The following is an 18,878-nucleotide window of genomic DNA, read 5'->3' as shown; positions in this document are numbered from 1 at the left end:
TTGGTCATCATTGGACAAGTAAGTCCACCAATTTTCATATATGTTATATTTGGTGAAGCCTTTTTTACATTTTTTTTAATTGCAGCAGTTTCTTTGTTTGCAAAGCTCTGATTTGTAGTGATCACTGTGATCCTGTTTTAGCACATGACCATAATAGGGGATTATACTTAAAGGGACACTTAAGTCATCCCCCCAAAAAATGAGTTTTACTCACCTGGGGCTTCCAATAGCCCCTTGCAGCTGTCCGGTGCCCACGCCATCTCCCTCCGATCCTCCTGTCCCCGGCGGCAGCCACTTCCAGTTTCGGCGACAGGAGCCAACAGGCTGGGAACGCGAGTGATTCTCGCGTTCCCGGCCACAATAGCGCCCTCTAGGCTACTGTATGGTATATGATATATGCTATAGCAGCATAGAGGGCGCTATTGTGGCCTGGAACGCAAAGAATCACTCGCGTTCCCAGCCTGTCGGCTCCTGTCGCCGAAACCGTAAGTGACAGGAGGATCGGAGGGAGACCGGGCAGCTGCAAGGGGCTGATGGAAGCCCCAGGTGAGTAAAACTCATTTTTTTGGGATGACTTAAGTGTCCCTTTAAGATCAGGCGTTTTTGTGGCCACACTTGTTATGGGTGTGAAGATCATGATAGCCACACTTGTTTGATGACCCTTGTGAGATGAGCCCCCAAGACTGTGAAGGGCACCAAGGGGAGGCAAGGGAAGGGGTGTGAGCATTGGGGGGTCCCATCAAAGTTTTGCTGGGGGCCCCATAATTTGTAGTCACGCCACTAGTTATTTTCAGGTCTGGATTTACATCACAGGAGCCTATCGGCACAGATGTCCTGGCACCCCAAACTTCACCCTCCAGGAACCCACAAACCCCCGATGAACCACACTGTAAGTGTGCTGGCTGGCACAGCTGTCACTTCTCTCTTACTTCCCTTGCCTGTCATCACTGGTAGCTATATGTGTTTCTCAGCATTAGGTGGCCAGAGATACCCTCAGTATTAAGTAGCTACTAGTGGAGCCCTGACTTAAAGTGAACCAGAGATGAAAATAAAGTAATGAGATAAACTATTGGATCTGCCCTTCTACTCCTAAAAATGACTCATTTAGATATCTCAAGGTTGTATTTTATGTATAAACCTTTTACAAAGCAGCATTAATGTTTCATAGTCTCTGCTCAGTTGCAGAGCCTCAAAAGTCCCAGAGTGAAAATACATGAACTATTGACCTTTTTATCTTTTCCTCTCACAGTAAAAAGCCCAGGTATCTGCTTAGGAAAGTGTTTTATAGCTGTAATTTGTTATCAGTGAGGCGACTGAGTCCTGACTAGAGAAAAGCTGTCAGTTCCATAGCTAATTATAAATGTTTTCAGGTAGGGAAAAAAGAAAAGGAGTACAGCATAGGTGTCTGTATACTTGCTACTGTATATGCAAATGTCTATTTCACCATGTTACGTGTCATCTCTGGTACACTTTAAGGGGGATCTTGTCAGTGGAATGCTGTGAGCCATGTGACTAAACGCTTAATTACCCTCCGCGCAGGACACAGCATAGGGAAGGAGGGAGGCGCAAGGGGAGGGGAGTGAGCTGCCCCTCCATCATTAGGCGCCTGTAGGCATGTGCCTACAGTGCCTTATGGTAAAACCAGCCCAGGTTCTCTTGCAGTATTGGCGTACTTTTACCCTATGCTTAACCCTACAGCAGGTTGGTTGGGATTTATATTCTTACTACACTGTTGTTTGTTGTTGATATTTTATTTTGCCCTATTGAAAAGGGATGTCAAATATTTGCTTCCCAGTGCTTGCCTATACATGTGTATTCCGTCTTTCCTCAAACACTTTTTTTCTCTTTCATTTAACAGAGTTTGTCACATGAAGATAAATCTGTGTACAGCACACTGGCCTCTGACAAGTGAGATATGGTAATGTAATATGTGTTAGTTTAAGACATGATTGATGGCAGGTTCTTTAAAGGAAAGAAAAAAAAACCTTTTGTCTTTTTCCTTTCACACTAAAGCAGACACTGTTTTCTGCACTGCAGTATGGTGCAATTCAAAGTCTATGAACAGTTCACACACTGCAATGTGTTGTGTTGAACATGCAGTGCATTAATAGAATGCCAGTCTTCTATGGCAGGAGACCTAGGACAAAAAAATATTGATACATAACTGGGGCTTCCACCAGCCTCCTTCAGGCCATTGGCTCTCTATCCAACCTCCCGGGCTACCTCGATCCACCTCTAACCCACCAAGATACTGTATGTCTTCCAGTTACTGGGCTTGAAAAGGCAAAGAATGTTCATGGTGACAGGAGCACAATGGAGGAGCTTGTGTGGCCATGCCGTCCTTGCACACTATGCACCAGCTGACGGCGATTGACAGATTTACCAGGTCGTATAGAGGAGAACTTCATCCCAATTAGTAGCTGATACCCCCTTTCTCAAGAGAAATCTTTACTTTTTCTCCAGTAGATCCACAGGAGGGTCTGTATGGCTGATATTGTGGTGAAACCCCTCCCACAGTGTGATGTCATGACCATGGTCCTGACAGTTTCACGATGGTGAGCCTTGTTGCATTGTGAGAAATAACAGCTTTTTCTAACTGCCAAGCAACTGGTATTTCCCTCTGTGCATATATATATATATATATATATATATATATATATCCATAAAATATAACCATGTAGGGGGTGTTGTTATTGATAGGGGAAGTTGGTGCTGTCTAGTTTTTTTCATGTCTGCCAGTAGTAAAGATGATTATGTGCTGGCTAATTGTGGATAAAAAAATATGGAGGCTGCCATATTCATTTATTTGTAAACAATACAAATTGCCTGGCTGATCTGCTAATCCTCTACCTCTAATACTCTTAGGGCCCGTTTCCACTAGAGCGAATCTGCATGCGTTTCCTGCATGCAGATTCGCATAGACAATGCAAGTGGATGGGACTGTTTCCACTTGTCAGGATTTCTGAGCGTTTTTCTGTGCAGAAAAAATCTGCACGGCAGAGCCCTCAGAATTTGCACACCACCTTGCGGTGTGCGATTCGCATACAATGTATTTAATAGGAAATTCGCATGCGTTTTCGTATGCAAATTTTACCGCAAATTTGTGGGCGTTTTTGCATAAAATCAATGTAAAAGCACACAGGCACTGACATGGTTAAATTCGCATACTCATTAACATATGCGAAAACGCCCGCAAATTCGAGGTAAAATTCACATCCACGTGCAAATTCGTTTTTGCGTTTCACTCGACTAATTCGCACCGCACAAGTGGAAACGGGCCCTTAGCCAAAAACCCTGACCAAGCAGGCAGATCAGATGTTTTTGACTGAAGTCTGACTGGATTAGTCACATGCTTGAGTGACTCAGGCACTACTGTAGCCAAAAAGATCAGCAGAACGCTATGAAATACATATGGTAGTCGCTATATCGCTTTCAGTTCAGGTTTACCTTAATGTTTGCTAACATACTTAATTTGATCAAAGACATATGTTCTACAAGATGTATTGTATCCTATTTTATTAAAGTATTTTATTATTTCTCACTTAACATACTTTTTTCTGTTTTAGGGTTGGAATAAAGAAGCTTTTATCCCCAGTGAAAGCTACTAGGTCAACCCCCATTGTTGTGCTTGAATTTTGGATAACAAAGAAAACACTTTAATCATCTGCATATTCTGAAAGAAATATGAAGACTTACAGTTCTGACTTCCATCTTCAAAATATTTTCTTGCTTATCCTCTGACTCTAATCATTTGAGTCACTGATTTAAAATAAACATGAAGATCCAGTGTTGTGACTACAAGAAGGGCTGACTTTTTGGTCCTTGGGCTCACTTTCCTAAGCCACCACTTCTTCCATGTGCAGCCTCCCATATACAGAAAAGGTGACACCAAGAGCCCAATATAGGGCTCTATTCATAAAACTTTACCGCAAGTTTTCCGCTCAAAACAGCAGACTTTCCTGACCATTTAGCAAAGTGGGCATTCATAAAGGCTGTTTCCGCAAGAAAAATTCCCCAGCAAAGAGAGAAATTTCCGCCTTGTGCGGTGTTTTTCTAGATTTATCTAGACAAAATGTCCATTCATAAAGATTAGAGGAAGCGGTATGAGGACGGGAAATACCGCTTCCTCGGATGTAGCGAGAAGCCTGCAGATTACATACAAGTGAATGGGACAGACCTCCCAGAGAGAGCAGTGCACGGAGGGACTCTGCCGGCTTAAGTGTTTCCGCATGCCTTTCAACAGCTTACTGCCAGCCTTCAGCGGGAGATCTCCGCTCTGCGATCGCAGCTGCCAACATTTTTATGAATTCCCACCCAGAAGTCTAAAATACCGATGCGGTATTTTCCCTCCACGAGTATTTTTGCCACAAGTTTTTTATGAATAGAGCCCATAGTGTAGTATGCACTGGTTGAGGATGAGATAATGAAAAGTAAGTATCGTTATATCGTTATACTCATAAGCGAGGGTTGCCACTCAGGCACCCACTGTATAAGCAGGTTGGGAGATTAGAGCTGTCCCCACTCAGGATTAACCTCCTTGCTGGTTATCACGAGCTGAGCTCGGGGTAACTCGCACAGGAGCATTGCTCTGGCCCTGCTGGGCCGATTTTTGCAAATTTTTTCTTCCTACACGCAGCTAGCACTTTGCTAGCTGCGTGTGGTACGCGATCGCCGCCGCTACCTGCCGATTCGCCGCTACCCGCCGCGCCGAGCGGGATTTCCTGCTTACTCTGATCGGGGGGATGGCGCTGCTCAGCGGCTATCATGTAGCTAGCGCTAGGCTAGCTACATGATTTAATTTTTTTTTTTAAAAGTGCTGCGCTGCCCCCTTGCTGCAAGAATTGGACCGGCAAGGGGGTTAAAGAGACACTGAAGTCTCAAAAAAACAATATTTTTATTTAACAAATGTGTTTAACATATTAGCCCTAACTAAACCGCTGCATTCCCGCCGCTGTAAACTATCTAAATCCCCCCCCCCCCTAACGTGCCCTCCCTCTCCCCTGCAAAATCCACGACTTTCTTGGTCAGGATTTTGCTGCCCTATGCGCTTCCGTGTGAGGCAGAGCTAGGAGCTGCAGCCCTTCCTCACATGCGTCTGTCAGCGGCGGATCTCTGCCTCTCCCCTGCCCCTCTCAGTGAAGGAAGACTGAGAGGGGCGGGGAAGAGGCGGCGATCCGGGCTGAGAGGCTCTGCCTCTCAAAGAAGCGCTACCCAGATTGCCCCCCGGGAGTTTGGGGGCATTTAGATAGTGTACAGCGTCGGGAATGCAGCGGTTTAGTTAGGGCTAACATATTAAACATATTTATTAAATAAAAAGAATTTTTTTTGAGACTTCAGAGTCTCTTTAAGAAGCCAATCTCTGTAGATCAGAAAAAGGGGGTATCACCCCTCCACCAAGGGTGTACTTGTACAATGTAAAGGTAAACAGAGGCGCCAGTAGGATAAAAATGTTTAAATGTAGGGTAAAATGTTTAAAAATGGAGAAGGCGGAGGTGGACTTACCTCCTCCAAGTAGACACAAATTAGTAATGATATTGTATCAACAAAATAATTTATTTATGCACGCCAAGATTCGGTACAACATGTTTTGCAGAAATGACCCTGCTTCATCAGGCAATAGGGTGGAGTTATTCCTGCAAAACATGCAAGGCCACCCTTTCTGAAGTCCTGGTTGGCAGGGTCGGTGCATGCGCAGTAAGTCCACGGGCGTACACGTGTGCCCTCTGACACGGACATACTACGCTGCGTCAAGTACTTTTTTTCCGCAGGAGTGTACGCATATTCCTTCATGCACCGACCCCACCATCCAGGACTTCGGAAAAAGCCCTGTTTTTAGGTCTAAGGTAACCTTTAAACAGGCCCAATTTAAGTCACCTTTTCTCCTACGTTTTCTCATAGAAGATAATATGTTTATCTCTTTTATTTAAAATAACTTTTGCAGTCCGCAATTAAAAACATACTTAAAAGTAGGTGAAAAAGTACTAACACAATTATTTTCTTGCTTGCTGGTGTCTTAAATGGCATTTTATTTATAATGTAAAATATCACCTAGGAGAAAACTTAGGAGAAAAAGTAAACTGGATCGGACCCTAAGTGATTTCTGGCAGAGATGCTCATCCAGATTCCAGATACCCGAACTACCCAGATATCCAAACGTTTTTCTGGTATCCGAACTCAGATACGGATTGCAGATAGCTGGATAAATCCGGAATGCACTATCCGAGCGAATCCAGATATGTATTAGGTATCCAGAAATACGTCCAGATACCTAGTTCGAGTACCCGATCCAAATAGTGTAACCACGGAGATGACGTCCATGACATCATTGAGCCTATCAGAGGGCTCCCAGCCAAAGCCCTAGCAACCAATCACAGAGGGGAACCCTGGCCAGCCCCTCCTGTATATAAGGCGGGCGCCATGATGAGAATCTCGTCCTTGCTTGTGACTGCTCACTGAGAGACATTTCCAGTGCTGTTGGCTAAGCAAGTGCTGTATTTCTGTGCTAAACTAGTGTTTTTGCTCCTAAACACTTGTAGTACACCAGTATTTTATTGTTTTTTAGTTAGCTAGCTTGTATTTTGATTTTAGTCAGTGTGACAGACTCAGTGCTGCAGCTGCTAGGCTAGCTTAGGGCCTGCTGTGTGCACAGGCTAGGCCTGCTGCCAGCCTTAGCTACAGTATAGCTTGTAGGTTATTAGGGATTAGATTACTGTACTACTACTAGTCTAATATTGTATAGTTAGTTGTTAGAGAGAGTACTACTACTGTGTTAGCTTCATTTACTACAGATAGTTACTGCAGTGCTGCTGTTAGAGTCAGTCAGTGTGTGACAGATAGACAGTTAGTGTGTGCTCCTGTCACTCCGTCAGTTGAAGTTCTACTAGTACTACTACAACTAGTCTACTACTACCAGTTTTATATAGTGTATTTGTATTGAGTTAGCTTACTTTAATTGCAGTGCTGTTACAGTGTGACAGATAGACAGACAGTTAGTGTGTCAGTGTGCGCTACTCTGCTGTCACTCCGTTAGCTGAAGTTCTACTACTGCTACTATCTACTAGTACTACTGATTTGAATAAAGTACAAGTACCCCACTTCATTTGGACACATATAAAGTTGTACCTTGTCTGCTGGCACTGGCAGCCGGGGGAGGGGCAGCATGAAAAGCAAGGGCAAGAGGAGAGGGAGCAGCATTGCCGCCACTGTCGGCAGTTATGCTGCGTCAGTGTCCATTCCGCCGCTAGCCACTGGCCGTGGACGCACTGGGCACCCAGCTGTTAGGGGGAGTCGCACTGCAGAGGTGCAGCAGCAGGTAGCAGCCATTTTACAGCAGGGTCGTCGGCACACATTGGAGGAGAAAGACGCTGAGCCTATGATGGAGCTGATGGTGGATGAGCAGGCCACCACCAGCTCTACAACAGAGATCTCTACCCACCGCCAGGGTCCACACAGAACAAATCTGCTGCCAGTCTGCCACCAGCTATTACGCCATTACATTAGCTGTATTTTGTTGAAAAAAAAACAAAACACTGATTAAAGGGACACTATGGCGAAAAATGTTAACATTTAAAATATGTGTAAACAGACAAATAAGAAGTGCCTTTTTTCCAGTGTAAAATAAGCCATAAATTGCTTTCCTCCTATGTTGCTGTCACTTACAGTAGGTAGTAGAAGTCTGACAGAAGTGACAGGTTTTGGACTAGTCCATCTCATCACAGGGGATTCTCAGCAAGGCTTTTATTCTTTATAAAGATATTCCCTAAAAAATTATTTAAACAATGATGCTGGCCAGCTTCCCTGATTGCTACACAGTTTTTTGGCAGTTGGACAGAGCAACTGACATTCACTAACTGCTTTTGAAAATAAATAAATCCCTGAGTATCCCCTATGAAGAGATGGACTAGTCCAAAGCCTGTCACTTCTGTCAGAATTCTACTACCTACTGTAAGTGACAGCAACATAGGAGAAAAGTAATTTATAGTTCATTTTACTCTGGAAAAAAACGTATTTCTTATTTGTTTATGTTTGAACATATTTTAAATTTTACAACTTTTCGCCGTAGTGCTCCTTTAATTTTTTTTGAGATGTCTGGGCTGAAAACTGTGATGTCCCAGTAGGGCATTGGACACAATGTGGGCTGCACGACCGCTGTCTGGAACCTCCTGATGTCAATTTACAGCCATTTTTTTTGTGTGTGCATTATACCTCCCCACATAAACAATTGCTGTTTTTCTTTAAAAAAAAAAAACATGATGCTTCATGCATCATTTACTATAAAAGACGTTTTGGAAGCAATTTAAAAGCCAGTTCCGGATTTCAGTCTGGATACTGGATTTCCGGACAATCGGTTCGGATATCTAAATCGACTCGGATTTCCGAACGGTTCGAATCCGGATATCTGGATTTATCCAGATTTTTTGCTATCCTGATCCGGAAAAAGCAAATAGAGGTATCCGAGCACCACCGTTTTCTGGACTGTGTCTAGATTTTCAAAGTCAGTACGTACTGCTGAAAGAGGAGTGTCCACATTGTAATAGCACACAGAACGACACTAAAATATGGGCTTCTCCTAACTTTCAGCTTCCCAACTGTGCTGTGATCATTCCCTCCCCAGCCCACTGTGTGACTCCACCTACATAACCATTGCTGCAGGGCAAGTCAAGCGAGGAAAAAGCAAGTTCACATATCTTCTTAAAGGATACCAGATGTGTAAAAAAAGAAGAGAAACGGGAGAAGCAGGCATATACTATCACCTGTTCTGATGCCCACCGCTCCCTCTTTTCTCCTCTCTGCTCCCCATCATACCTGAAAGCCCCCTGGGATCCTCTTCAAAGTCTCCAGAGTTGGGCTTACTGCGCAGGTGCTGGCAAGGCTGTGCACGTCCTACAGTGTGCGCCCGTGCCCATGCGTATGACGTCATACGTGTCGGAATCGCAAATCAGATTTGCAGTGTGCAGCGGGCCTCACGCAGTGTTAATGTGCATTAGGACTTATTTGTTGAGTTGTATGTAATTTTGCATTGTGACTTTAACATTACTTCACAACGCAATATCCCACTATGAACCCTGCCTTAGAGTAGTTACTGAAATTTTACTTTAGAGAGTGTAATCCCACTATAAGGAGATTGCAATTAGAGATGGCCCAAACTGTTCGTCCGGTGACTAGTTTGCGGTGAAAAATATTTGTTCGCATTTGAGTCTGCTCGCAAACATATGGCGTGTTCGACCCCCCCCCATACATTATAATGGAGCCAAAAATGTACCCCTCACCCAGAGTCAGCAGACACATGGCAGCCAATCAGCTATCCCAGAAAGCCAACACAGCAGCCATTTTACACTCTGACTGTGTACTGTGTGAAGCAGTTTAGGGAGAGAGCTGTGCTGCAGAAAGGGAAAGCGTTCGTTGGGCCAGTGTTCTGTGTCCACAGTGGAGTTTCTTGATGTTGCAGTACCAATTTACCATCTACATAACCTCCAGAGCCCTTCTAAACGTTGTGTTTTGATCTTGTGATATTGCTGTACATTGTGTCCACACAGTGCACTTTAGCTGTTGCAGACAGGTGCAGTAAGTGCTTAGTGCAACAGTAGTTCACCCTTCTAAGGGCGGTCTTTCTTCTTCCTGCTATTGTTATATTACAATTCTATGTGTTCAGTGCACCCATTAGCTGTTGGAGACAGGTTTTCTTGTCCTAATAGTGCACCAAACATAACCTAATAATCCTTCACACCACTACTGGCATCTAGTATCCACTACTGCCCACTGTATAAGGTGTAGATTCAGTGTTTTTTGGTCACTTAACTGTTATTGAACTACCTCAGCCCGACCTTAGGGGCTGGAAAACACTGTTCACCTGCACTTCAGTGAACGTGCGCACAAGCATGGCGACCACTACACACCACTACACAAAGATTGCCAACGAGAGGACTAACATTTATGTCATGGAGGTGTCAACTATCAAAAACAGAGATTTGCTCACCTGACATTATCACTAAAGCTCTTTGTAGTTGTTTGTGGTGCATTAAATGCGGCATTTTGTCTGTCAGTGTGAACCTTACACTAACCCCTACAGTACCCTATCTCCATGTACGCACACCGGACATTTTAAAGTACTTAATTCCACAAATTTGGAAATGTAATGTGATTTCTGCCCTTTAGAGATTTAAACACGACCCTGCATAAACTACCTCATTTTTGGTCGGACTTTTACCATGGATACCCCTCCGGCATGCCATGGTCCAGGTGTTAGGCGGCCCATTGAAACAATTTTCCATCACTTTTGTGGCCAGAAACAGTCCCTCTAAGTTTTAAAATTTGCCTGCCCATTGAAGTCTATGGCGGTTCACCTGGTTCTCCTGTTCGCGAACTTTTGTGGAAAATTTGCGTTTGTGAACCGAAAATTTCATGTTCGCTACATTACTAAATGCAATCAGATTAAATACTGCCCTGTGACCTGCTCATACAGAGGCGATGGCACTAGTATTTGTTAAGGCAGACAAACCTTCATTGTGAACTCCGTGGGTTTATAGGGAACCTAAACTGAGAAGGGTATGAATTTTTCCTTTTAAAATCATACCAGTTCCCTGACTCTCCTGCTGAGCCTGTGTCTCTAATACATTTAGCCACAGCCCCTCAAAAGCATGCAGATCAGATGCTCTGACTGACATCAGACTGGATTAGCTGCATGCTTCTTGTTTCAGGTCTGTGATTCAGCCACTACTGCAGCAGACTGCCAAGCAACTGGTATTGTTTAAAAGGAAACCTTCATATTCCTCTCAGTTAAGGTTCCCTTTAAAGCGGTATCGTCACCATAAAAATCAAATTCCAACAGCAACTGGTCTGAGTGTATTAAGTGATAAAAATGCTAATGCTGCATTCAAAACTTTCAAAACTTTTTCTGCTGTTATGATTTGGAGTTATCACATACTATAGGAGCACTGGCCCTTTAGTAGTCCTGCCAAAGAATTGCATGCTGGGGGTTCTTTTTATCTATAATCTATTCCTCCTCTTCCTTTTGTTTCCCTGCTAGCTGCTTATCTGAAACCTAATCCCCTACTCACTTGTGTTTACAAGCAAGGCTGAGGCGACTCAGCAATTGGAGTAGACAAGAAAAAAAGTAAAGGGCAGAAATGACATCACGAGTTAGCCTTAACTGTGGGCAAAAGACATGGTCCCCACCAGGAACAGAATTCTCGTCATTTACTATATAACATTCACTAAAATCAAAACGTGGACATGTATTAACATGTGTTATGTAAGTAGATCAAGTATTTATCTACTTATATATGTGTTTTTTTTTCCCTGGCATAGTATGGCTGATCCTACTGCTTTAAAGGGGTTCTGTAGCATGTCTAAAATAAAAAACTAAAACTGACACTTACCGAGGCTTCTATCGCCCCCCCCCTGCAGCTGTCATGTCCCGCGCCACCCTCTTGCGATCTTCTGTTCCCCACCGCCGGTAACCTAGCTAGATGAATAGAACTGCGCGTGCTCGCTCCCGCGAGCGTCATCAGGAGCTTACTGCGCATGTGCAGTACGAAGCTTTCTTGTACAACGCCTGCGCAGTAAGCTCCCGATGATGAGCGTTAGAGCAAGCACATGCTCAGCCATGGCCGCGCAGCCGCAGTTCTATTCGTCTAGTTAGACGAATAATTAGCAGGTTACCAGCGGCGGGGAGTGGAGCATCGGAGGAGGACAGCGTGGGACATGACAGCTGCAGGGGTCTGATAGGAGCTTGAGGTAAGTGGCAGCTTTAGTTTTTATAGACATGCCACAGGACCCGTTTATAGCAGAAGTGAGAACTAAAGGTAAGCAAATAAGATTAAACTTTTTTAATAAATTAGATGTTCAATTCAAGAAAACAATTGAATCAAATGAAAGGCTATTAGGAATGAGGTCACTACCTACTTGCATCCTTGCTGTATTTGTAAATGTTCTTCTCAAAAGTTATAATTAATATGAAATAATCTATATGAAATCCTTTACCTATAACAATACATAGTAATAAAACCATACCTGATCAATCTTCCATTGACATATCAATCAAAAAGAAACCGACAGAGCCCCAGTTTTTCAACCACAAGAAAAATAATGACTTTATAATAGGAAAAGTAATAATATTACTATGTAATCCTACTAATATAATAAATGGGAAAGTTCGGATGTTTGGATGTTTGGATGTTTGTTACTCGATCACGCAAAAATGGCTTGAACGGATTTGAATGAAATTTGGCACACACATAGTACATTACCTGGAATAAAGTATAGGATACTTTTTATTCTCATAACCAAAAAGAGACAAATACAAATTTCACTGGAAAATGTAAACTGCAGCCACTCTTACACTGTTACACTGGAGGTGTGTTTAGCTTCTAAGGGTAGAATGGTTAATTTGCATATATTCAGCAGTGATGCACTGGGAGACATCTCAAGCTCACTCCAACCTGAATTATCACAAATTCTTTCTGTTTTAAGAAAGCAAACTTTTGTTTTTCTTAACATCTTAGTAAGGGGGCTTTTAGGACCATTATAGTCCCTTACACACTCCAATGAGTTCTGGGTCACCATGAGCTTGCTGGGTAGCATGTCCCTCTCGGTGTTACAAGCCCTACTGCATAGAGCCAAATTAATCCATGCCATGCACTGATGAGGATCAAACAATCCAAAACCATCTGTATGCATGTTGGATTATTATGGCTCTGTACAAATTAACAAGCTGACACATCATTGCATTCCAGCAGTTCTGGAGGTGTGTTTAGCTTTTAAGAGTAACAATGGTTAATGTGCATATATTCAACAGTGATGCACTAAGAGACATTTTAAGCTCACTCCACCCTGAATTATCGTAAATTCTTTCTGTTTTAAGAAAGCAACTTTTGTTTTTCTTACACTATTAATGGTAGGGTTCACAAACTTTGCACAGTTGGTTGATTTTCAATGGGAATATTTCTGTCATTCTTGCACTGTTAATGGCACAAGCCTCAAACCTGGTATAGTTGATCATTGGGTGACTGGGGTTCAATTTCAGAAAGGGGGTGGAGCCACAAATAGCCAATCAGATTTGTTTCATTCCAATGCAAATTATTGTTGCCAAACACCGCAAAGCTCACAAACTTGGTAATTGAGTCATTGATTAATTGTGTGTTAGGGTTAGGAAAGTGGGTACAGCCAACACCAGCCAAATACATAAGCGGGCAACGCAGGGTCATAAGTGGGCGGAGACAAATACAAATTTTACTGGGAAAATGTAAACAGCAGCCATTCTTACACTGTTAATGGTAGGGTTCTCAAACTTTGCACAGTTGGTTACTGGGTGACTGGGATTAATATTCAGAAAAGTGGGTGGAGCCTACAAAAAAATAATCAAAAATTACCTATTGATTTTTCAGGGGAATATTTCATTGCTGCCATTCTTGCACTGTTAATGGCAGAAGCCTCAAACCTGGTACAGTTGATCATTGCGTAACTGGGGTTTACATTTATATAAGGGGGTGGAGCCCCAAACAGCCAATCTGATTTGCTTCATTTTAATGCAGGTTATTGATGCCAAAGACCGCAAAGCTCACAAACTTGGTCATTAAGTAATTGTGTGTTAGGGTTAGGGTTAGGAAAAGTGGGTGCAGCCAACACCAGCCAAATACATAATTGGGCAATGCCGGGACATCAGTAGGCGGAGACAAATACAAATTTCACTGAGAAAATGTAAACTGCAGCAATTCTTACACTATTAATGGTAGGGTTCTCAAACTTTGCACAGTTGGTCACTGGGTGACTGAGATTAATATTCAGAAAAGTGGCTGGAGCCTACAAAAGCCAATCAAAATCCACCTATTAATCTTTAAGGGGAATATTTAATTGATGCCATTCTTGCACAGCTAATCACCTGTACCTGGTACAGTTGGCCATTGGATGATTGGGGTTCAAATTCAGAAAAGGGGTGGAGCCACAGCCAATCAGATTTATTTTATTTCAATGCAACTTATTGATGCCAAAGACCGCAAAGCTCACAAACTTGGTCATTAAGTAATTTTGTGTTAGGGTTAGAAAAAGTGGGCGGAGCCAACACCAGCCAAATACATACCTGGGCAATGCCAAGTCATCAGTGGGTGGAGACAAACACAAATTTCACTGGGAAAATGTAAACTGCAGCCATTCTACCACTATTAATTGTAGGGTTCTAAAACTTTGCACAGTTGGTCACTGGGTGACTGGGATTAATATTCAGAAAAGTGGGTGGAGCCTACAAAAACCCATCACAATTCACCTATTGATTTTCAAGGCAAATATTTAATTGCTGCCATTTTTTCACTGTTAATGGCACAAGCCTCAAACCTGGTACAGTTGATCATTGGGTGACTGGGGTTAAATATTTAGAAAAGGGGTGGGGCCACAAATAGCAAATCAGATTTGTTTCATTTCAATGAAAATTATTCATGCCAAAGACCACAAATCTCACAAACTTGGTTATTGACTATTGACAATTGTGTGTTAGGGTTAGAAAAAGTGGCCACAGCCAACAGCAGCCAAATACATACCCCGGAAACATTAGGACATCAGTGGGTGGAGAAAAATACAAATTTCACTGCTAGAATGTAAACTGAAATTTGGCACAAACATAATACATTACCTGGAATAAAGTATAGGATACTTTTTATTCCCATAACCAAAAAGGGGGTGGAGACAAATACAAATTTCACTGGAAAATGTAAACTGCAGCCACTCTTACACTGTTACACTGGAGGTGTGTTTAGCTTCTAAGTGCACAATGGTTAATTTGCATATATTCAGCAGTGATGCACTGGGAGACATCTCAAGCTCACTCCAACCTGAATTATCGCAAATTCTTTCTGTTTTAAGAAAGCAAACTTTTATTTTTCTTAACATCTTAGTAAGGAGGCTTTTAGGACCATTGTAGTCCCTTACACACTCCAATGAGTTCTGGGTCACCATGAGCTTGCTGGTTAGTCTGTATCTCTCGGTGTTAAAAGCCCTACTGCATAGAGCCAAATTAATCCATGCCATGCACTGATGAGGATCACACAATCCAAAACAGTCTGTATGCATGTTGGATTATTATGGCTCTGTAAAAATTAACAAACTGACACATCATTGAATTCCAGCTGTTCTGGAGGTGTGTTTAGCTTCTAAGGGTAACAATGGTTAACCACTTGCCGACCGCACGCTTATACCGTGCGTCGGCAAAGTGGCAGCTGCAGGACCAGCGACGCAGTACTGCGTCGCCGGCTGCAGCCTGATTAACGAGCGATCGCGCGGCTGTAGCCGCGCGATCGCTACGTCACACTCTTCGGCCCCCATGTGACTTCAGCCCGCCGGCCAATCAGCAGTGCCGGCGGGCTGTAAACATTCAAATTGCCCAATAGAATGAGTATAATACAGTTTGTTTACGTAACAAACTGTATTATACTGCCTGCCTCCCGCTGGTGGTCACACTTAGCGATCGACCACCAGCGAGGAGAGCAGGCATAGTATAGCAACACACACACACACTTTAGGAGCCCCACAGACCCCCCGATCACCCGCAGCACCCATCAGACACCCCCCTGTACCCCCCTGCAGCCCGCAGATCAGACCTAACCACCCCCCATATCACCCATCAATAAATCCCTGTCACCACCTGTCACTTCTATCCATCAGAGCAGACCCCCAACTACCCCTTAGGGGTATCTGATCACCCCCACACCTCCAGATCTCCCCCCGACCCCCCCCCCCCCCCCCTGTATACTGAACCTATCTATCTCCCCTGCATCTGTCTATCTCCCCAGTGATCAGCTGCCAATCACCTATCAGTCACCTGTCAATCATCCCTTGTCACCACCTGTCACTGCCCCCCATTAGATCAGACCCCCAACTGCCCCTTAGGGGTATCTGATCACCCCCCACCCCTTCAGATCTCCCCCCCCCCCCCCCGTATACTGCATCTATCTTCCCTGTAATTGCCCGCTGATCAGCTGTCAATCACCTATCCGTCACCTGTCAATCATCCCTTGTCACCACCTGCCACTGCCCCCCATCAGATCAGACCCCCAACTGCCCATTAGGGGCTTCTGATCACCCACCCACCCTTTCAGATCCCTCCGAGACACCCCCCCCCCTGATCACATCAGCAGTCCATTGTTTACATCTGTTTTTCCCTGTAAACACCCACTTATCACCCGTCAATAACCCATCTATCACCACCTGTCACTCCTATCCATCAGATTAGACCCCCAACTACCCCTTAGGGGTATCTGATCACCCCCCACCCCTTCCGATCCTCCCCACACCATCCTAGTTCATTGATTGCGTATATTCTCCCCCCTGCCATTGTGTATCTTATCTCCTGTCTGTAAGGCTTGATTGTGCTTTGTTTGGCTACAATTGTCTCAATTGCACTGTGATTGGCATCGATTGTCGTGTGATTGGCTTCGATTGTCACGTAATTGGGCTTCGATTGTCGCGTGATTGGCTTCAATTGTCCGTAATTGGTTTTGATTGTGCCAATTGCCCACTGATTGGCTGTTTTGCCCTGTGATTAGTATCGATTGTCGTGTGATTGGCTTCAATTGTCACGTAATTGGTTTTTGATTGTCACGTTATTGGATTCAATTGGTCCGTGATTGGCTTTGATTGCGCCGATTGCTGTAATTGTGTTGTAATTGTCTCGTGATTGTTTTTGATTATTTGTGATTGCTCTCTGATCCCCAACCCCCCCCCCCCCCCCCCTCACCATCACCATCACTATCACTGTCCTAGTGATCTAAAAAAATTTTTAGTATCACTAGTGGTAACAAACAGTTAGGCCAGTTATCTAAGCAAAAGGGTTGTTAGTGTCAGTTAGTGCTCAGCCCACTGCACCACAGTCACTAATTAGCGTCATCACTGTCGCTAATCAGCATTGGTACTATATAGTATCTGTAAGTGATTATTAGTGATCACAGTCAGATCTATATTAGGGTCTCTAGGATCCACAAAAAAACGCAGTGTTTGCCCGATCAGACCTGATCGTTCGCCTGCACTGCGTTCAGCCCGCCCCACCGCAGTGACAGAAATTTCTTTTTTCTGATCACTGCAAAAAACACTGTACACAAGCTGTGGCACTGTAAACATCAGTTTTGATTTTTTTTATCTAAACTCAGTGACCACAGCTTTCTACCTCTCAAGTACTCCCTTTCGCTAGGTAGGTGCTCTTTTCCTGGGTAGTCTCAGAGGAATACCTCCTAAATTTAGCAGGCCACCATGGCAAAAAAGAGGTTTTCCAATGAAGACATCTACAGGTACATGGACCAGTCGGATGAGGATGATTGGGTCGACTTATTCGACGAATCTTCGGGTTCAGAGTACGATCCTGTAGACAGCAGTGGCTCTCAGACCGATAGTTCCGATGACGAGGTTGAGGTCCCGGCTAGAGCCAGGCGTACCACACCCCATGTCACTGGACTGCAGGTGGCGGAAGATCAGTCTCAAGGGCAGCAGAGTGGCGCTGATCTGATTTTTCTTGGTGAGGCATGCACCAGCAGCGCAGCATCTCCTGGGCCTATCAACACCAGTACTTCCGCAGAAGACCCTGATGAAGTGGCGGACACCATCCTGGAAGTAGAAACTGGTTCGGTGGTACGTGAATTAAGATCCGATCCGCAGCCACCAAGTAGACGGGCCCGTACTCCCATTGGTTTTCCAGAGGTGCTGGCAAACCCTGATTGGCATTCCCCTGATCCCGCCGCACCCATACTGCCCCCTTTCACCGCCCAGTCTGGAGTCCAGGTGGAGACATTTGAACTAGGATCGGCCCTAGACTTTTTTGAACTGTTCCTCACCCAGGATCTCCTTGACTTAATTGTGGCTGAGACCAACCTATATGCCACACAATTTATAACCGCCCATCCGAAAAGCTGCCACGCCCAGCCTTTTCGGTGGAAACCACTCCAAGTTTCCGAACTTAAAATTTTTTTGGGCCTTCTCCTCAACATGGGTATTACTAAAAAAAATGTATTGCGCTCTTATTGGTCTACACGCCAAATACATAACATGCCCGTGTTCTCTGCTGCCATGTCCAGGACGCGATTTGAGATCATCCTGCGCTTCCTGCATTTCAATGACAACGACACCTGTCATGAAAGAGACCACCCAGCTTATGACCGGCTCCACAAAATTCGGCCCCTCATAGACCACCTGTCATCCACATTTGCAGATGCTTATACCCCTGAACAGAACATCTGTGTAGATGAGTCCCTCGTACATTTTACCGGGCGCCTTGGCATCAAACAGTACATCCCAAGCAAGCGCGCCCGGTATGGGGTGAAACTGTATAAGCTCTGTGATAGGGCCACAGGCTATACATCTCGTTTTAGGGTCTATGAGGGAAAAGACTCAAAATTGGAGCCGGTCGGATGTCCTGACTACCTGGGGAGCAGTGGAAAGATTGTGTGGGACTTGGTGTCACCCTTGTTCCAGAAGGGGTACCATCTTTATGTGGACAACTTTTACACAAGTGTGGCCCTCTTTCAGCACTTAAAGTTAGAAGGAATCCGATGCTGTGGCACCGTGCGGCCTAGTCGCCGGGGCTTCCCCCAACAGCTCGTTAACACCAGACTTCAACGGGGGGAGAGGGCCGCCTTGTGTACCGATGACTTGCTCTCGGTGAAATGGAAGGACAAGAGGGACGTTTACCTTCTGTCTACCATTCACACAGACACGACAGTACAAATTACACGGGCAACAGAGGTCATTGAAAAGCCCCTCGCCGTCCACAGCTATAATGCCAACATGGGAGGGGTGGACTTCAATGACCAGATGTTAGGGCCCTATTTAATTTCCCGGAAAACCAGACGCTGGTATAAGAAAGTGTCTGTGTATTTAATTCAATTGGCGATGTACAACAGCTT

General features: G+C 44.3%; 1 protein-coding gene across 4 annotated transcripts in view; it reads left to right on the top strand.

The window, feature by feature from the left end:
* Nucleotides 1-3,787, top strand: part of LOC137522904 (V-set and immunoglobulin domain-containing protein 10-like) — a 91,369-nt gene extending 87,582 nt beyond the window's left edge. For 2 of the 4 annotated variants that reach the window (XM_068243046.1, XM_068243045.1), the window contains 2 exons: nucleotides 1,859-1,908; nucleotides 3,567-3,787. In XM_068243046.1, the coding sequence (XP_068099147.1) occupies nucleotides 1,859-1,908; nucleotides 3,567-3,660 (144 nt within the window). In that variant the 3' untranslated portion in view covers nucleotides 3,661-3,787. Of the gene's footprint in view, nucleotides 1-1,858; nucleotides 1,919-3,566 lie in introns of all 4 variants that reach the window. The other 2 variants (XM_068243048.1, XM_068243047.1) reach the window with 1 other exon arrangement.
* The last annotated feature ends 15,091 nt before the right edge of the window (nucleotides 3,788-18,878 follow it).

This window comes from Hyperolius riggenbachi, chromosome 6, assembly GCF_040937935.1.
Source record: "Hyperolius riggenbachi isolate aHypRig1 chromosome 6, aHypRig1.pri, whole genome shotgun sequence".
NCBI classification, from domain to species: Eukaryota; Metazoa; Chordata; class Amphibia; order Anura; family Hyperoliidae; genus Hyperolius; species Hyperolius riggenbachi.
This window is presented reverse-complemented; position numbering and strand designations above follow the sequence as displayed.